Consider the following 27,082-nt stretch of genomic DNA (forward strand, 5'->3'; position numbering starts at 1 on the left):
ACTGGTAAAGCCCAAACCAACAGGTCAAAGAAACAGGATTCATATGGGGGACAATATGAGATATTCAAGGCTTTCCCAGCAGCACTGCCAACTTCATGAAGCACACCTCTACAATTTCAGTATGAATCCAAGGAAGAATAAGATTTGTTTTATCACCAACCTCCTTTTAGGTAGGTACACTACCTACCAAGTGGGTTCAAATCCTAGCTCCATCACTTTTAAAGATGGCAACCTTGGGGAAGATTCTTCATCTTGGAGCCTCAGCTTTCTCATCTATAAAATGGCAATAATAATAATAATACCTATTTCATAGAGCTGTCTTGAGGGGTGAATGAGTTAAATCATGTTAAGTACACAGAAGGGTGACTAACACAGACTAAACACTCAAGTTTAGCTATGGCTATAAGGCATCTCTGTGGTATGGTAATGCTAGTCCTGCAAAGGCCATGTTGAGTCCCATTGTTGGCTTTATGTTTAAAGATGACAAACGGGATAATTCCATCAAATGCATAGGTCATAAAGCAAGAAACAATAATGCATTGAATAGGTGATGTAGCTCTCTTAAAGAAGGCTCACAGAATTTATTGGAAGAGAGATTCTGGCTCAATACATGTGAGTGGAAATGCTGAGTTTTGCCAATTGTTGATGACAACCAGCTTTGCAAAGATAGAGCTCCTGTGTATTCACAACCTTCTGCTACCCAAGGGCTTCTAAGGAATTACTTAATTTAAGAACTGAGACACCACACTGGGCCTAGTATGTACTGTAACAAGGAAACAAAAAGGCCTCTGTTTTTTTTTTTTTTAATCTCCTTTTTAACTGCTTTTTTCAAATAAACCAGGAATATGGATGAATAAATGAACAGCTGGTTGGCAAGGCTGCCTCCTCCTCAGCGTGATCACACCCAACACAGAAAAAAAAAATGCGTTAGAAAATAGGGACAGGTGAAATATCTCCATGCACCCAACAAAGTTAACTTTCGTCCGGTAATTTTAATTAATGTTCCACATTGAGCAGCATTTACCAGAGGAAGAACTGTAAGCCTTCAGGTATTTTTACCTCCAGTTATAAAACACAGAAAACAGGAGCCTCCAATGAGAACTTGCCCCCTGGAGAGCTGGGGCAGCCCTTTAATGAATGGCCTCTCCAGCTGCTCCCTCACCATACTTACAGACTTTACAGCTCTTGCATGTGCTGGAATTACAAGTCATTAAAAAGCCACTTTGAAAACACAATAAAGACCTTCTTCTCTGACTGCAACAACCTTCCATCACATAAAAACCTAAGGCCAATGCTTCAACAGCAGGACGTTTACTACCAGCTCCAGACAGTTTAAGCAGGGCAATGAACAGGGTGGGGCGGGAGGAAATGAGAAACAACAAAAGAAGGGAAGTTCTTTTTTTCCTTCTTCCTTTTTTTTCTTTTTGAAAGAAATTTCTGGTAAGGTGATTTAAAGCACTTATCCTGCATCGGAATCACCATCCACCCTTGGGAAAAATGCTGCCATCTGATGAGATTTTGTTTTTCTCCTTCAAGAAGGTTTTCTCCAAGAAAACCCCTTGGTAAGCTCCAACTATCAAAAGACATGACTGAAATCTCTCTTCTCATGCTGCAGGCTGAAGGATGTAACATTTTGCCAAATGTAATTTGTCCATTTTCAGGGAAAGATCATTAAAACTTTTTACTTCTTCACTTTAAAATTATGATTAAATCCTCAAAGTAAGGCAAGAAAGAGGAAGGCAATGATAAGAAAATTACCACCATAACTGAATCTGATCATATGTGGTTATTTCAATTTTCATTTACTGTTTTTTTCCTCCTCTGCTGTGAATACCAAACTTCTTCATATCAGAAGACAAGATCAACTCTATACACTTCTCTTCAGGAGCAAAATTATATGAAAAACAAAAACAGGGAAATTACAGAAGAGGTGAAAGATATTTGTTTTTTTCCCTATTATCAATTAAAGTTTAAGTAGGTTAATAAAAAATACAATTATAAACCTTTAGTTGACACTGATACACTCCCTTTGCAGCTGTTAGTGTCAGTCACCAGTCACTTACCCACTAAACAGTAAGCACAGTGGAACATTATGTACCCCAACGAGATGAACTCCTAAACCAGGAACCACTGTACTCTAATGGAAATAGCCTCAGTTCTTGAATGTAAAATATTCTTAACAAAAACATTCCCCTATCATGCTTTCTGTATTTGCTAAATGCTCACTCACTATAACACAGTCCTTCTGCCTGTCTACCTTATCCAAGCCCCTACCAAATTCTTCTGTAGGGGAAAATTATTGACAAACTTTCATGTGACAGCATTAGATCTCTTTATGAGAAACATTTCAATAATCACAAAATGTATTTAAAAATTATTCTTTCAGTTATATTAACAGTAACTCAAAGATAAATCATTTCTTAGAATATTTTAACAGCAACAGCAAAAAACAAAAATGAAAAAACAAAAATCTACCAAGTGCCTACCCAGTGCAGTACTTGGTACGTTCTTGTCCTTTATCTCATTTAATTAAAAAGCTGAAAGATCTGAGAAACTTTGGCTTATCTTTCAGCTTAAAACTTAAGACTTTTTATCTTGTATTTTTACACTGATCATGTAACAGAACCATATCAACATCAAGACCATACACCTTGTGATGACAAAATTCAGAGCAAAGTGACAAAAGACAAAATTCAAAACAAAGTGGCTTAGAGTACCAAATATTGCAGCATATAAATCCACACCCTTGAAAAAGGACACCAGAGCTCTGCAGTATTTTTGAATATCAAAAAATCTCTTTCAAAGCTACAGGTTATATAGGTTCCCAGAAGTCAAATCATACATAGCAATAGCTAACTAACATTTTTTTATTGGTGTGTTAACGTTTCACCCACCTTGATTTATTAAATTTTCAACAATAATCCTACAAAGAAGATACTATTATGATCTCCATTTTATAAAAGAGGAAACTAAGAAACAGAGAAAGTTAAATTATTTGCCCATGATCACTGGTGGCACTGAAATTTAAAACACAGCCTGTCTGACACTAGACGGCAGAATTCTAATTACCTATCTACCTACCTTTCACTTATCAACAAATAAGTGATTGATCCCTCAAACACCAGCCATACATACAAACCATGGATGTCCAACTTCTTTCTCTCTTCTCACATACAGAGCATACAAAAATCTTACCAAAAAGGACCATATCAATTAATAATCTAAGCCTCCTAACCCATCTTAATACTACTGACATTTTTATATAAAACCTGAGTCGAATTTGATTCTAGAAAAGGTTCTTTAAAATGTTCATCTTTTTAACTATAAGACCTATACTGAGGCGAGATGTTTTCTTTATAGACATACTAGACAAATAATCATTTTCCCCAGCCTTCCTCATTCTTCAAATTCTTCTGATTTATTTGTGTCTTTTTTCTGTTTCCAAAGTCCATGATCTCTGCCCATTATGTCTAAAATCACCCATCACCCCATGTCCCACAGATGAATACAAATCTGGCTCATATTCAAATAATAAAGCTGGAAAGGACCTTAGAGAGATCAGGTCATCTAATTACACTTACTCAGAGGCAGACACACAACTAGGACAATGTGCACAGTCTCCCCTGAAGTTGGGCCTGCCCCAAGCTACCAAGTCAATTACTGGCCAAGGTAACAGGGGATACTTGTAATGGAGAGCACTAGCAGTCCATAGCAGTCCATAGTTTAGTGCTCTCCATTACAAGTGTTCCCTGTTCCTTTTGTCTTGCTGGCAAGAGGGATGCCAGGTAGGAGACAGTCCAAACAAAGCCTATCTTTTCTACTGGATAAATGGAATTTCAATTCTCTCTCACCTTCCTTTGCTCATAGAAAGGCCTTTGGGTTCACGGTTTACATGACATCACTTTTGTTAATTCTCTTCTGTTACACTACCTACTTTTCAAGTATTGAACCAATAGCAACAACAATAAAAGCATTACTAGCACCAGAAGACTAATAAGGAAAGTACCGCTGTTGGGTTTTATACACAAATAGTACCTGACAGTCTTTACAGGCTTTCTCAGCAATGCTATGCAGAGTACATTACAAAAACTACTATTGTAATCAGTGGATTTGTGGCTCTAATATGTCATATACCATTTTGAAAATTTACTATCTACTGTAAAGTTTTCCAATTCTAACTCTTCATTCCAGAAGACTTTTCAAGGTATAACTTTGAATAAATACATCAAATTGAATAAGAATTTTATTAAGAGAAAGACATACTTTATAAATCATATATAAATGGGAGGGAGCAAGAGGCAGACAAAGGAGAATAAACAAAATTACCTAAAGAGGAAGACCATCTGTGTTTCATGTAGAAAGAGCTTTCAATGATGCTTTATGAACGCCATTTGGTCTTCTCATAAATCGGCAAACATTCTAAAAAGGTGCCTTTCAAAATTTTGACCACTATAAGAAACACACACACCTTCTCTGAAATAAAATTTTCATAAGCCATTACTTACCCCTACTAATTATAATGTTTTCTGATTTTTTTAATGCTAGTGTTATGTTAAACTTATTTCATAGCTCATTAGTGAATCACAACCCACGATTTGAAAACCTCTATACTAGAAGAATTGCAATGTGTTAGAATATAAAAAGACAAAGTTGCAAAATTTGACAATTTTGATTGACTAATCACAACCCAACAGCATTTCACGGTGATTTGAAACAAAAGTCAAACACACAAAAAAAGGTCCAAGTAACATCTGCATTAAGAATAAGTTTCGAGTTAAGAGGAAAGGTAAGAAGCAAAGAAGGAAAAACAAATACTTGAGATATTGGAACAAACACATTCAACTCTCATCTCCATTTCATAAATTATGACTATAAAGCCTTTACCAAATACTGGAACAAATTTTCCCAACGTCCAGTATTTTATATGCTACTGTCCTAATCTGATCTTCTACTAAAATTTCGAGATTAGCTATAGAGAGTAGGGAGATCTGTGGACCACTGGGGATCACTGTCAGCACCATGTCCTGACCCTGACTGGCTTTCTACCCAGAACAGTGCAAACCCAGGACAGTAAATCTGCTACTATGCCCTCAGAGCCTTTGCCAGCATTTAAACTAGAGACATCTGTGGGCAGCCCAAGGGACAGAAAGAAAAGTATTCTAAGAATGCCGGCAATTTTTAGCCAGATAGCTTCCTTGACCATTGCCTAGAAATACGGTCAAGCCAATGTAAGGAGATTATTGGGACTGATCATTACTAATAAGTAACTGAAAAAAGGCCAAAATTAGAAAAAATCGGCAAGTAAGGAGATAACTTCAAAGTAATGTTTATTCTTCAAAAACATTATCAAATACTTTTGAATTAGTAACAACCCTGTCACTAGAAGTATAAGGTTTATTACAGAGGTTAAAATAGATAATCTGAAAATCCCTTCCACTGCTGAAAACCTGTAATTATGAGTTTAAACCCCAATATCAAAAAACACCTTTTAGGGGTATTAGATGGTCAGATGCTCTCTTAGGCATTCACAAAGGATAATCCTACCCATTAGCAAAAACTTATAGTGAAGATCACATACCCCACCACTTCCAAATCAGTGGCTAAACAATGAAGAAAAAAATTAAATATTCTCTTTTCAAAATGCTACTGGCTGGTTTCACAGGTATACACAAATGTTAAAATTTATCAAATTATACATTTTAAATATGTGTAGTATATTGTTACATCATTTTGTCTCAATAAAACTGGCAAAAAAAAATATTATCACCAGCCTTCTATCAACATAAACATGTTACTTCATTCCAATGATCAAAACATCAACATTATAGCCCTAATATTTTCTAAGTTTCTCTTTTCAATTTATTTTCCCTTGTACTCACGTCTTATTATATTCTTCTCATTTTCCTAAGTCATCATTCATTGGAAAGCATAGATACCAAGCTTTGATGAGCACCGAAATTTTCTGCTGCTATTCAAATGACCCATTATAATGCTATGGAAATATCCTTCCTTTAACAACCTAAGTAACAGCCTAAAAATCTGCAGATTCCTTAATGACTTCATTTCTTCCTTCCCATTAGTTAAGGAAATGCATTTCTAGGCCAGATCTACCTCTGTGCTACCATTTTATGGTTCAGCATTCATTTTCTTCTCTCATTCTTTATTACGAAGCTATCCGAAATAAAAACTGAAAATAAGGGAAAGGAAGAAAGCCAATAAGAACTACTCACATCAGATTTAGAGGATATATTCTCCTCCACATCTGAATCATTGGGATCCACAATGTCATCAAATGGCGGTAACGTTGATTTCTTCTTCTCTGATGTCTCACTTTCAATTTTGACCTTTCCCATCTTGACATGAGATTTATCTTTTATCTGTTTTTTGTCAGCAGAACAAGTGAGTATCAGTGGTGGTGCGCTAGAAAAACTTTTAAATAAAGCCTCTGAGCTACTCTTTTTCCTTTTTTTGGCAGAGAGTTCTTCAGAATCTGAAATGGGCGGCCTTTTACTAGGAGCCTTCTTATCTTGTCCACTGGTGATGGTGAGTAAGTTACTGTCTGGTTTTGGCTCTTTTGACATGGGTTTAGGTTCCTTGAAGGCCATCTTAGGAACTATTTTCTCTTCTTTCAGTGGTTTATTTTCTTTGGGTTTCTTAGAGGATTCTTTGGAAGATTTGTTGTGATCCCTGGAAGGTTCTTTGAAGGCACTTTTATGTTCTCTGGAGTCTTTAGAAGGTTTTTCCTTGTGCTCCTTCATTAATTTGTGAGGCTTTGAAAAACTGGTACTACTGCTGCTGCTGCTGCTGCTGCTGCTGCTGCTACTGCTGCTGCTGCTGCTGCTACTGCTGCTGCTGCTGCTGCTGCTGCTGCTGCTGCTGCTACTACTGCTGCTGCTGCTGCTGCTGCTGCTGGTATGAATACTCCTATTAGGGTCCTGCAAAAAGGGGAGAAGAAAATGAAACTCTCAAAACTAAATAGCAATGAAGAGTCAGAAGAGATCTACATAAAATGATCCTTCTTTGATTCCTGTCAAGCTATCATTAAAATACCAAAAATATTTTAATATAAACCAAAAACCACAATATAACAGGTGAGAATAGTGTATGCGAGAAACAGGTGAGAGTAGGTTATTATCAAAGAATTTAATGAGGAAAGATGTTTTCTTAATCATCTGAAGCATGGAGTTTTAAAACATTTCAATTCAACAAATGTTAACTACTGCTTGTCCTAGAGGATACAAGGATGAATAACACATGGCCCCCACTCTTAATAACTATGATGTATCTATGATTGATAGTTGTTGACAACCAAAAGAAGGGAACTATTTAGTTCTATTGGGAGCATGGGGGGAAGAATAATTCAAAAATTCATAAAGAAGTAACATCTGAATTAGGTCCTGGAGGATAAACAGGTAACTACTAGAATGAAAAGAACGGAAAGGTACTTAAGAGACCAAGGACCAGAATAAACTAAAACAACAGGGAGCAAAGCACAGATTGTATTTGGGGAACAACACCCAGTTATAGAACAAGATTGAGAAGGAGGCAGAAAAATAGCCCAGCTTCACATAGTAAGGTCAGATTACATTAAATTTCAAATGGCTTTGCAATATAAGGAATCATAAACCCTCCCCAAAAGAAATAAAGTAATTCTCAATTTGAGATAAAAAGCAATTATTTTTATGCTGTACAAAATTCCATCAGTTAAGAACTGTATCTCTCACCCACTAGGAAAAAAATAAAAGGAAGTTAACAGAACAAAGATTTCACCTAACCATCAAATGGACTAGAAAGTCTTTAGCAATTACTGTATTTTGATCATGAGAAAAGAGGTAATTGCTGCCTATTTCATTTTAAATGTGATCAATTTTTCCACTCATATAAACATATCAGAATATATAACCTATATATAATCTTTCTGTTTAGGAACAAAATCTAAGTCCATACTTACCATCTTTGTGAACCTCTACCATTAATAGTAAGAATAAGAAACAGAGTAGATCCTGGACATGCAAAAATCCACATCAATACTAAAAGAAGAGCTCTTTCTTGCTTACTTCCACCTCCTAATGGAACCAAAGACAAATAAATGTCCAAATTTTCAACTAGAATTTACATCTTCAGGCTTGCTTATTATCTTTCACCTCTAACTCACCCACTTAAGCCCAATGATATGTAGACCAATCCTATATTCCTTAAATATCTAGCATGACACAGGACAGTAAGCAAGCAGGGGCTATGCTTTTCACTAAAATGAACAATCTACTTATTGGGTATATGCAAAAACAAAGCAACAAAAATATATACACAGGTACATGTATAAGCATCACAAAGTAATATCCAAATGAAAACTTACTGTTCTATATTAGTAGAAATATATTTTTTGGTTTCTTAATAAATTTTTTTTGTCTCATTTGCTCAACAACAAAATGATATATAATAAAATTATTCCATTTATTTTCTGGAGTGGTTTCAAAATTCTAAACTGGATGAAGTTACTAAGCAAAGACTTGTTTTTATGCACCAAATTAGATAATTCCTTAGAAAACATCATAATCTGAGATTTAAAAGGAAAATTCTAAAGATAGGATTCATATTACTGAAATTTCATTATTTTATAAATTCTATTACAAGACATTTCCTGTCATGTTAAGCAATACTATGAATAATTAAAATAAAGTATAATGGACAAACTAAATTAAGGAAGAACATTTTGAAATCTAATATCCTTGAGTTTGGCTTGTTGACTTACTGAATTTTGAAAATTTGCAATCAGTATTCTAATTATGGCTCTAGAATACCCAAGTATCACTATTTAATATTCAACCTATATGAAGTATTATACACATATTTTGTAAATAAGTTTCAAAAGCATACAATTTTTAACCTACCAACATATTTCTAATGTTAAGTATTAAAAAAACAGCAACATTCCAGTACCAGGAAGGAAAATAAAACTTCTATATAGATCCTTCCATGATATATTTTTAAAATCCTTCTTTAGAACAAACTGGAATTCCTTAATTCAGGGTACACATTGGTATCTGACACAGCTTCTTGTGTCATAAAAAAGTTAAGTTCCTTTTTTAATTATATGCATATAATGCTAGGTACAAAACTCTAGAAATATATCTTTTTATAATGTTTTACTTCTCATGTTGGTCTGGGTATTGAATGTCTACTGTTACCTTTTTATCCACTCAATAAATCTTGGTACAAGCAAGTGACCCAGACATTCTTGTTCTTTCCTTTTTTGTAATTACCACCTCAAAAATCTTTAAGCTAAGAGAACAAAAGTTAAGAGGACAAACACATTCTATAACAATGTCTTAAATAAAATTTAAAAAATAAAGGGGAGAGAGCAGTTTTTAAGGCAGCATTTTCTTTGGCCTGGGCCCATGACAAATGTCAAAGTTCAAATATATTGTCACCGGTCTCCATGTTTGTACATGTAATAAATGTAAAACAGTAGCTCAGATACACAGCCAGACATTAAATTGTCACTGACACAGAATAAAAGCTTTCACTGATTTTCAGCCTATCTGATATTTTTATATATTTTTTATATATATACAATATATATAATATATAATATATATACACAATATATATAATATATATATATTGTATATATATAATATATATATTTTATATATGTAATATATATATTTTATATAAATTTTATATATGTAATATATATATTTTATATATGTAATATATATAATATATAAATTTTATATATGTAATATATATATTTTATATATATTTTATATATGTAATATATATATTTTATATATATTTTATATATGTAATATATATATTTTATATATATTTTATATATATATATTATATATATATATATATATATATATATATATATGGGGGTCTTGTCACCAGTCTCCATGTTTGTACATGTAATAAATGTAAAACAGTGGCTTAGATACACAGCCAGGCATTAAATTGTCACTGACACAGATTAAACGCTTTCACTGATTTTCAGCCTATCTGATATTTACATATATTATATATAAATATATATTTATTATATATAAATATGTATATTTGATATATTATATATATAATATATATGGGGATCTTGTCACTGGCTTTTTAAATTTTTCAATTAACCATTAACCTCAACATTAAGTACCACTGAGCAGCACAGACTAATTAGCATTCAATGTAAAGTTTACACATGTATAATTCAAATTCTCTTTGCCTGAGGCTGATTAGGACAAACTGAATATCAAGCAATCTAACACAGAGAGCATGTGTGCATAATTCAAATATCAAATATTTAAGGCAAATGATTGTTTAAACATAAATATACATATATTTGCACTAACTTTACAACCTGTGACTACAGGATACAATATTTTCTCTCATCTATTCAGATTGCACTGAATGCTTCCTTGTTTTAATTTTTTGGAACAGAATGGGTATCTTTAATGTTTAATCTCTTCTAATACTACTTGTCAGCAACTCAAGTAGAGGACTTAAGAAAAAAATCAGAACTACTGGCCAGAATAAGGTTTTCTGATTATATGTGGTTTTCAGTTTCCATGTTATCTCCATGTCTACTTCTAAGAACCACTGACAACTCATAGCTGATTCTTGGCTTCTGTTTCTTCCCACTGGCTATCCCTCTTATTTTTGGTCTCTGTTCTACTTTAACTGGCTTCTGTCTTGTGAAAGATTTTCAGATCAATCATATTTTGTTCAATGAAATTTGCATATAGACAAACTCTCCCGGAAGAGTTTTACTTATCAAAACCAACAAACTCCCCTAGAAGTTTATTTGTTCAAACTGCATTTTTACAAGGACACTTCCTAAAAATTGTAGTGTGGTCCAAGAGGTTATGCACATGTAGGAGTAGGAAAAACCATGATAGTCAAAGGTAAGCTTCCAAAATACAAGTCTCCTCTAAAATGTCATTAAACACACAATGAATAACACAGAGGGATGACAGGCCATCTGAAACTACAAATAGCTTTGTGCAGTGGCAGGATCATAGCCAATGAGGTTTAGCACAATTACTGTTAACTGAAACTACGAATGCAGTATTAAAATTCAGAATTCTGGGGTCAGGGGAGGCCTTGAATTTGATTTACTTTTCCCACTTCAATCCCAAATCTAACCCCATTTACCTCTCTTGAACTAGTCAGCTCTGGGGGCAGCAGGCAGTGGCCTGAAGAATGTGGCCACAGGCTTATGGGCATCTTGAGAAAAATAATTTGTGCAGGATTTGCTCTGCTTGACCTAAAAGAGTTTGTTTTTTTAGAGATGGGGTCTTGCTGTGTTGCCCAGGCTGGAATGCAGTGGCTATTCACAGGCATGATCACTACATGCTACAGCCTGGAATTCCTGGGCTCATGTGATCCTCCTGCCTCGGACTCCCAAGAAACTGGGACGACAGGTGCACGTGCCACCATACCCAGCTTCCAGGAGAGTTTCACGCACACAAGTGTGGCCAGCCTTCCCAGCACTCAGAAGGCACTTGATACAGGAGGAGAGTCTGCTCTTAGGGCTGCAGAATGTAAGGAGATCAGAAGGAAGGCACAGAATCCTCTAGGTGTATAAACAAGAAATAGATAATATGCTTGCTGCTACTGTGCAGGTTGAGATGCCTTTACCTTTCATCACTTATAGAATTACAACAGCCTAAAGTCCCCTAACAGCTCAACCTCAAACCCAATGCACATATAAGTGACATACTTAAGGGTGGGAGGAAATAGAAGGAAGCAGATCTAACAGATTTTCTGGAGGAGAAAGATGAAATATTGACGTCAAAAGCAGTATGACTACTTAAGGAGAATCAAGTTAAGTATAAAAAATAACTTCTAGAAAAAAATGTTTAATTAAAAACTAAAATTTAAATATTGATATTCTCAAGCTGAATAATTCAGTAGATAAAGTAGAAGATCGATGCTAACTGGCAGTATAAAAGATCAAATGAATGATATTTCAAAGCACAAAGTAAAAATACAAAGCGATGAAAATCATAATGGGAAAAGAGAAGAGCCTTGAATGGATCAAGGAAACCTAACATACAGCCATAATAAGAGTTCCAGAAGGAGGAAAGAGAAAAGACAGAAGAGGTAATAATTAAAGTAATATGGAAAAAAATTTTCATAAACTAAAGAGAGGGCTGAATTACAATCTCACAGAGCTCTCCGAGATCCAGACAAAGATAGTGAGAAATGACGCCCAGGAAAAATCACACTACAATTCCTATACTTTAAAACAAAAAAAAAAAGAAGAAAAGAAAAAAAAACCTGACAAGTATCCAGAAAGAATAATTACTTAAAACTGAATAATAATTAAACTCACAATGTGCTTCTCATTTGTAATACTGAAATCCAGAAGAAAGAACAGTAACATCCAGACAGCTGGGAGAAAAAGAAGTAGAACCCAAATATCCCACACACACAGTCCGGTGTGAAAGAAGTATTTGCCAAAATTTAAGAATTCAAACAGCACATCAACCACTGTCCCCGCCAAAGGAAAGGACTTGAGAAAAGAGTCTAGTCAAACAATAACTGAACCAGAAACGTTTTATGTGTGGGAAAGGGAAGAAATGAGGGGTACAATGTATCTTGCACAATATACACATTTAAATCTAAATTAAACTGTAATATAAGTCCTCAACATGAATTCCTGACACAGAAAAGTCTAACAATCTGGACCTAAACAACTAAATTATTTCCACAGAAATTTAGGAATGAAAGAGAAGGATTAGGGTGTCAAGGTCAAAGAAAGTGCTAGTATCTTTTTTCATGTTAAAGTGGAAGAAAAATTGGATTATGAGCAATTGAAAGGAAGGTGGTCAATTATGAAATGGAAAAGTACAGAACTGTCACATAAACAAAGGGAAAATGGAAAATGAATATCTATTTGAAAATATAGGCAAAATTAAGAAAAGTTAAAAAAGTCACAAATACGAATAATGAACAAGGTGAAAAGACAGTAATAAGATCAAGTATAACTTAGAATAAAAATGAAAGAACTGAATTCCCCCTCTGGAAAATAAACTGTCAGACTGGGCTAAAAAGACAAAGATCAGATAAAGGCTGTTACAAGAAATAGTTAAAATCAATTGATTGAAAAAAGTTTAAAATAATGGGATGGGCAAAGAAATATCAGCTAAATGCCCCCAAAAGAAACTATGAGTGCTAGATTAATATCAGATCATGTGGAATTCAATGTTGAGAGTACCAAATAGGATAAAAAATGTAAAAATCTAAATTATATAAAGCAAAAGGTATTTAATTAGAAGATTTAAAAATAGTTAAATGAGAAATCAATATATCCTTGTCATAAATTGACAGATCTCATAAAATACAATGAGTACAGACATAGTATAATTGACCAAAACAACCCACACGCTCATTTAATAATTATACATAGAACTTTTCTATCTCTTTTTTTTTTTATACTTTAAGTTCTAGGGTACATGTGCACAACGTGCAGGTTTGTTACGTATGTATACATGCGCCATGTTGGTGTGCTGCACCCATTAACTCCTCATTTACATTAGGTATATCTCCTAATGCTATCCTTGAATAAAGTTTAGAAGTTTTACATGTATCCATAGAACACTGATAAAAATCAATCATAAGGTAACATAAGCTTTAAAACATCCCTTTTAAAATTGTATAGATTACATTGGCTGACTCTACTCCAAGAAAATTAGAAAATTAGGCTGGGCGCAGTGGCTCACACCTGTAATCCCAGCACTTTGGGAGTCTGAGGCGGGTGGATCACTTGAGGTCAGGAGTTCAAGACCAGCCTAGCCAACATGGTGAAACCCTGTCTCTACTAAAAATACAAAAATTAGCCGGGCCAGCTGGCGGGCGCCTGTAATCCAAGCTATTTGGGAGGCTGAGGCAGGAGAATCACTTAAACCTGGGAGGTGGAGGTTTCAGTGAGCCAAGATTGCGCCACTGCACTCCAGCCTGGGCATAGAGCAAGACTCTGTCTCAAATAAATAAATAAATAAATAAATAAATAAATAAATAAAATAAAATAAAGACAAATAAATCAAAAGAAAACAATGAAAATAGCACTTCATATAAAAAAAAAACTCTGGAGGCACAGAAAAACATGTGCTCCAAGGAAAATTCATAGCCTTTATTGTGTTTGTTATTTAAACAAAAAAGAAGAGGTACAAGGAGAAGAGAGAAACCAAGTACAAAGCTAAACTTAGTATTCACTTTGAGAAACTGGGAAAAGATCCACAAAACATGCAAACATTATAATACCCAACATAATAAAGAAAGTAAAAGAAACAAATTTCACCAACATCAGGGCTTTAATTATATAATTGTATAATGTCCTGATGTATATGTCTAGTCATTTTCTGACTTTAAGAAAATTTACAATCTACTTCTCTACATTAACTGAAAGAAGTGAAATTTCTTGCATGTAAAATTTCTTGAATTAAAAACCCAGATTTTCCATAAAAGGAGTAAGATTAATGAGGAGACAGCAATTTAGAAACATGTCAAAATAGGTAGTTAAATACCAAAAGAATCAACCCATCAGTTGGCAGAGAAAGAGAGAGAGAATGTACTACAGGAAAGAGTGAAGCAAACTGGACTGCTGATGCTTTTTATAGGATTTTTAGCAACAAATGAGTTCATATTATAAATGTTTTATTAAAAATTAATGTTATAATAAAATTATAAAACAGAAAACACCTTAACAATTGGTAGGAGTAATGTTTTTTAAAGAATCAAAACTTATTTAAACCTCAAGTCTAAACAGAGCCACTGAGACCCAAAATCTAACATGTCTCAGTCAATGGGCAGAGGATTAAAAGAACATGCCACAAGTGGAAGAGAAATGGCACTTGAGAAGCGCAACAGTCTTTCGTTCAAAACAATATATGTGGCCAGTGCACAAAAAGGACAAAAAATACTTAAACACACTCAAGTAAGAAAAAGAAAGGTCTCCTGTTATGAAACACAATGCTTTGGAAGGTTTTACTTGTTTTGACTTTTCAATAATGTCCCATTTTTTAAGGTGACATTCAACGAGAAAGTTAGAGGGAACTCTACGATATATCCTCGCAGATCCAAAATAATAAAGCCATTTCTAGACCTGACCAGGGAAGAGCAGTAGTTTTACAAAACTAAAGAATTACATCCTTAAATTCCTCGATTTACCCAGATCCATAAAATAACCAATATAGATATAACCACACTTACAGAAATACAAATAAGTCTAGATTTTGCACTAATGACAAAAGATACAGCAATCATCCTAACAGTTAAGCAAGAACCAACACATAACATGAAAGACCAAAAGATGATGCTGACCGTTCAAGGAGAGATTTGAGAGAATAACAACAGATTCCCCTCAGCCATACCTGACTATGAATTCTGCCAATTGTTTATTAGGAAAGACAGGCCTTAATAGCAACTGCAAAGAGTAGTGACATCTGGGAGTAGTGACATCTGGGAAACAAAAGCAACCCACCTGAAAACTTTAAAGAGGAGATCAATATTAACTAATCACTTTAGGAAGGTCATCTGGTAGCAATGTGGGACAGTGGTGGTGACAATGATGGTGACAGTGGTGGCAGCGGTAATAGCTTAATGAATGCTTACTAATCCAGACTGATGTAGAAGTTTTCTCATTATTAACTCAACCATCTTGTGAAATAGCTATTATTAGCCTCAATTTGTAAGTGAGGAAACTGAGGTACAAATACCAATGTGCCCAAAGACACATATATAATTAGTGATAAAACTGACATTCAAGCCCCCAGTTAGTCTGACTTCCTTTCTTTGGAGATGGTCTTGCTCTGTTGCTCAGGCTAGAGTGCAGTGACCTCCTAGGCTCAAGTGATCCTCCTTCCTCACCCCTTGCAAGTAGCTGTGGGACTACAGGCATGCACCACCACTGTATTTTTATAGTCTTAACCACTATATTTTTATTTACACTTGTAAAGTCAATTGGTTTCAAAATCAGCTGTCAATCTTGCCAATATAACCTGGGCCAGAAATGAAAGAAGATATAGAATGGGGGAGAGGCTCAATGACTGTAAAAGAACATCATCAAAAATATGCCTGTTGTCTAGGCAGAACTATACAAATGAAGTTCTATTTATTTCCAGTAGAGGGGGTAAAATATTATTTTTTGGTAGGTGATTAAAAAATGCAATGGGCCCTCCTGGCCCCCCATGTCCAAGGGTTCTGTATCCACAGATTCAACCAACCACGGACCAAGAATATTCAGGAAAAGGCCAGGTACAGTGGCTCATACCTGTAATCCCTGCATTTAGGGAGGCCAAGGAAGGAGGATCACTTGAGCCCAGGGGCTAGAGACTAGCCTGGGCAACACGGTGAGACCCTATCTCTACATTAAAAAAAAAAAAAAAAATTAGCCAGGTGTAGTGGCATGTGCCTGTAGTCCCAGCTACTCAGGAGGCTGAGGTGGGTGGATAGTGAGCTCAGGAGTTTGAGACCAGCCTGGGCAATATAGTGAGACTTCAAGCTCTACTAAAGAAAAAAAAAAAAAAACTAGCTGAGTATGGTGGTGGTGCATGCCTGTAGTTCCACAGCTACTCGCGAGGGGTGAGGCAGGAGGATCACTTGTGCCTAGGAGGTCACTGCACTCCAGCCTGAGCAACAGAGCAAGACCATCTCCAAAGAAAAGAAAACATTTGGGGAAAAACTCAAAATAATGCACAATTTTAAAATATAGTATAACAACTGTTTACATAGCACTTACATTGTGTTGAGTAGTATAACAAATCTAGAAATGATTTAAGGCATACAGGAGGATGTGCATAAATTATATGCAAATACTATGCCATTTTGTACAAGGGATTTGAGGAGCCATAGATTTTGGTATCTGAGAGGGTCCTGGAACCCATCAATCCCCCATGAATACTGAGAGGCAACTGTAATTTATTTTAAAATCAGAGGCTCTTCTTGTATACATTTCAAGTGGGTTAAACTTTGAGTCTTTTCATACTAAATAAATATTTTTAAGTTGATAAACTTATCAGTAGAGTTGTGTTCAGAGGGCTCTTGTGATACTGAGAAAAATCAGCCTCTCCTATAATGCCCTGGCAGAGCACATGATGCTTCCAATTATTTCAAAGGGTATCATAAAACTGCAAGATACTTCTCATCTCACATTAAATGTTTTCAAATTTTGATGTCATAAAAATTTATAGTGCTCAAATCACATAAATAACCACCTCCAAAAAGGATGAGGTGGGAGAAGTCACTGTTTTAAGAAAACTGGAGAATCTTATAAGGGCCCCTATAGGCTGTAATTAGGAAGAGAGAGAATTTGAAATATTTTACACAAAAACAGGCAGCAATAAAGAAAACCAAAAGCTACAAAAATATATGGTTGTGCAAGAAAGAAAATCTAACATTTTAACTGCAAATAAACATTCTACCTAGTGATAACAATAAACAATATTCACTGATTTTCAACTTTTGGAAACTAATCTACTCAGCTCTACCACTTGCTAAGTGCCTTAAATTTTCTTGTCAGTAAAATGAGGACCATAATATTATCACAATATTACCTATACCACAAAGTGAGCCTAATGATTACATAAGCTTAATATATGTAAAGTACCTATGTCTGTATATGTGTGTGCATTATAAATAACACGTATATGTAATGTGGCTGGGCACAAAGCAGGAACTATGTGAGTGCTTTCTATTACTACCACCACCACTACTGCAGACAAGCACAGAAGACTTAACATTTTTATTACATAGCACAATGTTACCAATCCTTACAATGTAAGTATCTGAACAGAAGAGAAGGGAAATAACTTTAGGATAACCTGAACTTACAAAGTTGAGAATCAAGGGACATTGTCCATAGTTGGTGAGCCAAGTAATATAGTTCTACATTAAACATCTAGAAAGTTATAAAGCTATCCAAGAGATCAATTTAAAATGGTGTCATATTAGGTGTCATTAAAATGGTATCATATGGAGCAAATGGGTTAGAGTCTCATGTAAAAATAGCAGCATAGCAGATAGTTAGGAAACTCTGGGCATTCACCTTAGAATTTAAATATAGAAACAGTTAAAGTGGTTCCTTCCAGAAAGTTGGAAGGAGGTTTAGGAAGATTAGAACATAGGACTTCTACTTTTTGTCAAACACTTGGCTATTTTTTTCAGCCATTTAATATCTTCGACTTCACAAATGTACTTTATCCTCTTCTTTTTCATGCACCCATTTGCACTTTAGAGATTTTGTGAAATACATTTTGCATTAGAAAAATAAAAAGATAAATGATTCAACAATGTGACTAGTATCATTGTATGTTTTAAAAAACACTTCAATTTTCCTTCTGATGTCATTTGTTATCTTACTGTTTTTGAGCAAACTGCAATCAAGCATCAAGCTACAGATGTAGCTTCTTATTAAGATTGCACTTTGAGTTATATACATTTAACTTACATCATTAAGATGAAAAAGTCTACAAATTATATTTATAATTGAGAAATAGAAACACATGAAAAAATTTATTTCAACTCTGAAGCAAAAAGAATAAGTAGTAAATTTTCATTTGCCCAGCCTTTTGTTCTAAAGAATTTAAAGTAAACCCAATACATATCTTTTAATATTAAAAATATACTGAAGTACTGTATTTCTACTTAAATGAAGCTTAAGTGTAAAGTACTGATTGGCAAAAATATTTAATATTTTACAAAATAATATTTTAAATAGACAAAATATATAATGCCCTTTTTTACTCAAATGACTATGACTTGTTTCAGCTATGTTGTATGTGCTATAAAATCCTTTTGTTTCAGTATCCAATCTCATTTAAAATTCTCCTATTTATATATACTCCCTGACTTGCTATGGCTTAAGTTCTAAATCACAGTTAAGTACTATTGACTGTAAGTTATATTTAGAAGACTGTAGTTTCAAGTAAACTTCTGTTTGTCTTTGCGGTTTGAAACTAAAAATTTGAAGTAATATTTATATCACTTCTCTTTCTAGGTTTTTGTATATTTAGCTTTATACAGTTCCTGCTTTATTAAACCAGCTTAAAAACACATTGGCCAGATCATTCCAGCCTTCTCTCTTAGTACTAGCTTGATTTCTGATAATTAGCCTTGATAAATAATCATTAAATAACAGAGAATAGCCAATCTTCAGATTATATTACTAATCACAAATAATGGCCAGAAGTATAAAATGAAAAACAGTACCTGACACACACAAATTTAATAAATATTCTGCATTAAATAAAAGCCCAAAGAGATGCAACTGAACAATGGGAAAATATAATCAGGTTTATGCTATCTTGTTACCTTCTCTCCATAGTTATTTAATACATATTTATGAGGTCTCCAGCATACGCAAAGGAATATGCTGAAACTGTTAAATACTATGGCTTCGCAGAAAACAACTCATCTAATTTGGGCAATATGGTGGACTCTTTGGGAGTTCTTACTAAGATACAACTACATATTAGATAATTACAATAAAACTTCATTGCTGGGCCTTTAAAAAAATCAAGAAAAAGTTCAAGAATCAAGAGTATATGAAAGAGAAATAGAAAGATAAAAGGCAGGCCATAAAATGTGAACTACAATCACGCATGAAAGATGGGGTTGCCCAAAGGACACAAGCATGGCTGTGTTCTCCTGGGTCTCTAAAGACCAAACCTGGGCCCTATAGCACATTTGGAGACCTAAACCTCAGGGTCTCACAGAAACCAAGAAGAAGCCTTTACAAATCTGCTGCTGGGGAAAAATACTCTGAATTCAGGTCTTAGGATTCCCAATGTTCACCTAAATCAAATATGAATTCGCAATTTAAAAATATTCCTGAACACAAAGAAACAAGCCACATGATGTGAGGTAAAAGGACCTTAAAGACTTCCTATAGGGAAATCATCAAATGCAGACTATAAATAACTATATATGAAGTATAAAAAGGAAAAAACATTGGAATCCAAAAAGCAATCAAGCAATAAGAAATTAATAAGAATGACTGGGCCACTGAAAAGAAACAAATAAGACTTTAAGAAATGGAAAAAAAAAAAAACACTGTTGGAATCAATATCTCAATGGACTAGTTAAACAGCAGACTGAACACAGCTGAAAAGAATTAGTGAACTGGAAGATAAATATGAATAAACTGCCAGAATACTCACAAAGACACAAGAAAATGCGAAATATAAAAGCTATTAAGAGACATGGAGAACAGAATAAAAATAACAAACATCAAATTAGAGACCCAAAAAGAATAAAGAACATAGGGATACAATGGTGGAAATTTTCCAAATATGACAAAAGTCATGAATCTACAGATAAACCAAGTATAATATAAAAATAATATACATAAATTAAAAGGAATTTAATCCTAGACACATTGTACTAAAAATGAAGAACACCAAAACAAAAAAACTATAAAGACAGTAAGAAACAAGAGATCATGTATTAAAAAAAGAACTAGTGGTACACTGGTGCCAGCTAATAGACGCTTAACTGGGAGCCAGCTGTTAAATTTTTAGGAATTTTTTTCAGCCAGTTTTTAAACAGTAAATGCACTGTATAAATTAAACAAGACTATTGTTTTATATAATATAAAATTGCAAGCAGAGAAATATTAAAAGCGGTGGTAATTAATAATCAAAACTCAGCACTTTCTAATTAGTTTACTACATATTATTATTAGCTGTTTTCTTGAGGTAATTCTCTCTGTTGTATAGGATGGTAGAAACAATTCATAACTGTATGTTCTTCCCAACTTTGCAATAACTGATATAATACGGTGAGAGTATTTCCACCACAGAAATAAGCAAACACTAAAAATCATGACTTTTTCCCTCAGAAAGATAGTGGCTAAACATTAGAAATACCCTAAATCAGACTTACACCAGACTTCACAAAAACAATAGAAAAATATTTTCAAATATTGTAAGGAAGTAAGTAAAAACCTAGAATTGTAAAAGCAGAAAAAACACTTTCATAATAGGGGCAATAATCAAAACTTTATAGATTAACACAAACTGAGTGTTTACTAACAGGAGCCTTTTAGTAAAAGAACATCCACAGGATTTATATCAGGAATAAGGAAAACTAGTTTAAGAAGACATTATGGTAATATAATTACACTAAAATTTAAAAACCTTTTAATGTTTTTTAAAAAAACTGTATATATTTGGAATTATAAAAATATACTTCAATAATTTTCAGGTTAAAGAAGAAATTAAAATAAAAATTTTCAACTTCATCACATTGAATGATAAAGAAAATGCTACATTAATTTTGTGGAATTAAAACAGGACTTGAAAAAATTTTAGCCACCAATCCTTGTCTGTGAAGAAAATGATGGATGATAAATGAACAGAAGAATAATAAACTCAAGCAAAAGAAAGACTATAAAGATTTTTGTAACCCTAATAAAACAGTCAACAAAGCCTAAGGAAAGAACTTTGAAAAGAACTAATAAAATTCACAGTCCTCACTGAAAGACTGAATTAAAACAAAGGAGAGAAAGTGTAAATAAAGCATAGGAAGAAAAAAATAAGAAAACATCTACAAGTATAGCACAGATACAAGAGATAAGAATACATTATAAATAATTTTACTGCAACAAATGTGAAAGCAAATCTTGGGAAAAATGTAACTTACCAAAGGTGACTCCCCCAAAAAACTAAAAATTAGGAAGAATTCTTTATTAATATCAAATAAGTAGTTTGAAATCTTCCTACAAAGAAAACATCAAACCCACAGGGTTTTAGAAGCAAGTTCTAGGAAAAGATAATTTTAATGTTAAAGAAACTCTTCTAAAGAATAGAAAAGAGAGGCAGGTATGGTAGTTCATGCCTGTAATCCCTGTGGTTTTAGGAGGCCAAAGTGGGAAGAGTGCTCTCTTGAGGCCAGAAGTTCAAGACCAGCCTGGGCAATATAGCAAGACCCCACTGCTAAAAAAGATTTAAAAATTAGCCAGGCATGGTGGCACACACCTATAGTCCTAGCTAATCAGCAGACTGAGGCAGGAGAATCCCTTGAGCCCAGGAGTTGGAGGCTGAAGTGAGCCATGACTGCACCACTGCACTCCAGCCTGGGCAACAGGGTGATGCCTTGTCTCTTAAAAAAGTAATAATAACAGAAAAAAGGAAACATATTTTATTTCCTGTGGTTAATATTATCAAAGCAACAAATCCTACCAAGAAGAGTAAGAAAAAGAAGCATATGGCCTAATCTAACTCAAGAATATAAATGCAAAAATTTTTGAATAGAATATTAGCATAACTAATCCAATTGTAGGGAAAAAAAAAAAAAACAGGAAGAAAACCTAATAGATCAAAACCAAATTGGGTTTAATCCCAAAATTCAAGAGTACTTTGGCGTGACAAAAATGCTTGTCAAGCACTACATTAACAGATTAAAGGAGAACAAAACCATCTGTTCATCTCAATAGATACTGAAACATTTTCTGATAAAATCAAAAATTCATCCATGGTTTTTCAAAAAATGAAAACAAACAAAATTCCTTACAAACATGACTAGGAGATAAATTCCTTAACTTGAAAAGAGTAGCTACCAAAGTCCCATGAAGACAACATTCTAAATAGCAAATTATTAGAATCAGTCCCTTTGTAATCATGAGTTTTTACTGGTATTCCTACTGACTCAGGACTGCAAAACGCAGTGGGGGGAAAAGGATATGAAAATTGGAAATAAGACAGATATATGTCATTATTCACATTTAATTGTCCACACAGAAATACAAAAGGATCTGTAAAGAATTAATAAGTTTAGTAAGATGTTAGAAGTCATATCAATATCCTAAGGTAGACTGCATATTTACACATCAGGAACAAACAGGAAACATTTAATATTAATATTAATAATAGCAAAACAAAATATAAAGTAGCTAGGAATAAATAAAGCATAAAACTACACAGACACTTTAAAGACATTAAATTACATTTAAATAAACTCATTGAGAAACTAGGTTCATAGATGAGAATATTCTTCAACCACAGATTCGATGTAATTTCAATTCAAATCTCAACAGTTTTTCAGAGAACTTACACCGATTCTAAAATGTATATGAAGAAAAAAATGATCTACTAGAACTTGTTACATTATATAGTCAACCTCTTTATGAAATGATAGTAATTACAACATTGTAGTATTGCTACAGAGATCAACAAACTGATCAATGGGACAGAAATGTACACCCTTCCAAACAGACTCACAAATATTTTAAAAGCTGATGCGTGATATGGTGGATCATTGATGAAAGCATAGACAATTCAATAAAACATGCTGGAGCTGGTTTTCTATATAGGAAAACATTTAAATTAGACTCTTACCTCACACATACATAAAATCAATTCCAGATGTTTGAAAATATTTCAATGTTAGACAAAACTTCTAAAACTTTTCAGAAAAAAAATTCAGGAGAATATCTATATGACCTTGGTATAGGAGAACACACTAAATGGAACATTAAAAAGAACTATTTTAAAAGTCTGATCACATTAAGAATTTATCAAAAGATACCATAAAGTAAAAAAGCCACTAACTGAGAAAACTAGGAAAATATGTCAATAGTAAATATAGACAACAATGAACTCATATCTCCAGGATATTAAAAGACCTCTAATAAGTAAATAGAAAAATAAGTGGAAGACATGAACAAACATTTCACAGAATAAGAAACATGAATGGCCACTGAAATATATGTTCAGCTTCATTAATGAACATATAATCACTGCACTGCAAAATAAGAGAATAACGATACAATTTTATGTGCTTACTAAATGTGCATAGACGAACAAGTCTGACAAGAAAATAGAACAATGAGATCTCTTTTACATGCTGATATAAGACTCTAAATTGCTATAACTATTATATAAAATAAACTAAGGCTAAATAGGTGAATGCTCTATGACCCAGCAATTGTATTCATAGGTATACAATCTAAGACAGCATTTCTCTGAATGTGGTTGGCAGACCAGCAATATTAGTATTACCTAGATGCTTATTAGAAATTTATATTTTTAAGCCCCACCCTAGACCTACTAAATAAGAATCTCTGCAGCTGAGCCCAGGAGTCTTCATGTTTCTTAATTCTCCAGGTAATTCTCATGTACCCTAGAGTTTGGGAACCACTGAGTTAGAGCAGTATTATTCAAACAGAACTGGTTTAGTAAGGCTGGAAAGCAATATAGTAGACTCCATAATTGTTTATAAGTCAACCAGTACAAAATTAAATAGACTGAATTACATGTAGTAAAGGTAAGCACGGCTTGTGAAACTTTTGTCTCATTTGTCCATGCATATTTATTTATGTATATGGGTACTTGATCATTATGGAAAACCTGTTTCTTACTATGGGTCACGGTCATAAAAGTCTGAAATCTATTGCCCTACAGAAACGCTTGCATGTGTATACTAGACATATGCACAAAAAGGTTCATAATTGCAAAACCAAATAAAAAGGGGTAATCTAGATATCTAGATAACAAGACAATGAATACACAAGTCATGATATAATCACTCTTTGGACTATATACAGTAGTGAAATAGACAATAATAAAGACAAATCTTATAATGCTGAATAAATAAAGCAAGTCAAAGTCAAAAAATACACATAGTATTATACCATTTTCATAACAATAAAAAATAAACAAAGCTGAGCAAACAAAACATACATTTATGGTAAAATCATGTTTAAAAGCTCAAGAAACTTTAGCAAGGTAATTATATTGCGGGAAGGCAAAGGAATAGAGTGAGAGGCATATACAGATAGTTAGAGTGGTTTGTAATATAACATTTTTATTATAAGAAAAATTCAAAATTCCTGATGTCAAAATCTTCTAGTCTAGGAAGACAAATTCACATTCAAATTCAGCAGATACTTATTTATTAGCTGCTATGAGCAAAACACAAACACAGTGTCTCATTTAATCTTCTTAAAGAGTCCTGTGTGGTAAGTACTTGATAAAGAATAGGCAATCAAGTATGTGCTGAGTGAATAAATGCTTGAATAATTTTATAATATTAAAAGACACAGAGTTTGATTATATAGTATTATAGTTCTATTAACAGGAGTTAAATGAAATAACATAACTTTAAAGAGTTACTAATATATTCTTATCTTTTTTTACATTATATTACTTATTACCAAAAGTATAATGAGAAAAATACTCAAGTCAAATCACTTTTTTCTATGGAAGTATTATATTGCTGGTCAAAGGTGTAGAAACTAACAAACTGTAGGGCAGAATTAGCTAACATGTAACTTCTACAATAACCCTTTGTCCTAAAATGTGGAGTTAGCTATATGTGCGGCACATACAGGGTGGGGGAAAAAGCAGAGCTGTCCTAATACAGAAAAAGAAATCACCAAGGCTGGAAAAAAAAATCGCTTTTTTTTAAGTCTATGCACTTTAATAAGAACAACAGTTTAAAACTGCAAAATCAAAATCTTTTTGTTCATCGAATACATATTGGCGTAAACAAACACACTTGGGAAACGGCTGCCTTACAAAATTATTTCCATCCTTCACAAAAAACTATTTCCCTTCACAGAGCTCCTACATATGTATGCTTTTGTTTTTAAATTTTGATTCACTGTTGTATCTCTCCAGCATCTGGAATAATGGCTGACCCTAATAGGCACATAATAAGTATGTGCCTTTGAATGAATGTACACATTTATTGAGTATTTACTATACAGTAGGCACCGGGGGATACCACGTCAAATATATTATAGTCCCCATCCACTCGGAGCTAACGCAAGTGATTAAATTATGCCTTTTTGCTTCCTGAACAATTCAGTCCAAAAGCTCTTAGTCAGGCCAAGCAAAGTAGGCAACAGTGGGGAGGAATGGTTACAGGTGGAGAAACATCCGTACAGTGGCTGGGAGCCATTAAAAGGGCCTGCTCTTCGGAGAAATGGCTGAATTCAGAGCAGGGACAAGAAAGTACAAAATGAACTTGACATATCTTTTTACAGAAAAAGGTTAAAAAGTATGCAAAGAAACCAGTTTAAAGGGGCTCCCACTGGCTAAGTCAGGAAAATTTAAGTTATCAAAATAAATAATGATAGTAATAAGTTATAACCCATTGAAAAAATATATACCCATGAGTCCATGATGATAAAATAAACATAAGAATAAACTTAAGTTTGAGGAAAAATGGGATATTTACATCTTCTCAAAGTACCTTCCAATAAAACACTTATTAATTACAAAGAGAAACTGTACAGTGGAGAAGCCTGGAGGATGCCATTTGAATCAAGTAATGGGTGTTAACATCAACAGTAATGTCTCAATGGAAATCAGGATCATGTGATGTGGTTCAATGAGAAGACTGCAGATATTCCTACCAAAGATGCATAACATGAATCTAGTTGCAGGGAAATATACATAACCAAGTATGTATATCTACTAAATAACTGGCCTGAAGTCTTTAAAATCTTCAAGTTCATGAAAGTCAAGGAAAGACCAAGGAACTCTTTCCAGTTGATGGAGGCTAAGACATGACAACTAAATGCTATGTATGATTTTAGACTGGATCCTTTTGCTATCAAAATAAAGGACAGGGCCAGGCATGGTGGCTCACACCTGTAATCCCAGCACTTTGGGAGGCCGAGGTGGGCAGATCACGAGGTCAAGAGATCGAGACCATACTGGCCAACATGATGAAACCCTGTCTCTACTAAAAATACAAAAAAAAAAAAAAAAAATTAGCTGGGCATGGTGGCATGCACCTGTAGTCCCAGCTACTTGGGAGGATGAGGCAGCAGAATCACTTGAACCTGGGAGGCAGAGGTTGCAGTGAGCCAAGACGGTACCACTGCACTCCAGCCTGGTGACAGAGTGAGACTTCATCTCAAAAAAATAAAAAATAAAAAAATAAAGGACATTACTAGAACAATCTGCAACAAAACTGGAGTAGGATCTGAGGATAACAAGTTAATAACGTATCAGTGCTAATTCCTGACTTGGATGGTTGTACTACAGTACATATATATACAGTACATATATATACAGTTATATAAGAGAATGCCCTTGTTTGCAGGAAATAAATTCTAAAGTATTCAGGGACAATG

General features: G+C 33.9%; 1 protein-coding gene across 2 annotated transcripts in view; it reads right to left on the reverse strand.

Annotated features, from left to right (window-relative positions):
* MLLT3 (MLLT3 super elongation complex subunit) overlaps nt 1-27,082 on the reverse strand; it is a 284,616-nt gene that overhangs the window by 65,346 nt on the left and 192,188 nt on the right. For both annotated transcript variants that reach the window (XM_003260377.3, XM_003260378.3), the window contains exon 5: nt 6,231-6,935. In XM_003260377.3, coding sequence (XP_003260425.1) covers nt 6,231-6,935 — 705 coding nt within the window. The remainder of the gene's footprint in view (nt 1-6,230; nt 6,936-27,082) is intronic.

Source organism: Nomascus leucogenys, chromosome 1a (genome assembly GCF_006542625.1).
Source record: "Nomascus leucogenys isolate Asia chromosome 1a, Asia_NLE_v1, whole genome shotgun sequence".
Classification (NCBI taxonomy): Eukaryota; Metazoa; Chordata; class Mammalia; order Primates; family Hylobatidae; genus Nomascus; species Nomascus leucogenys.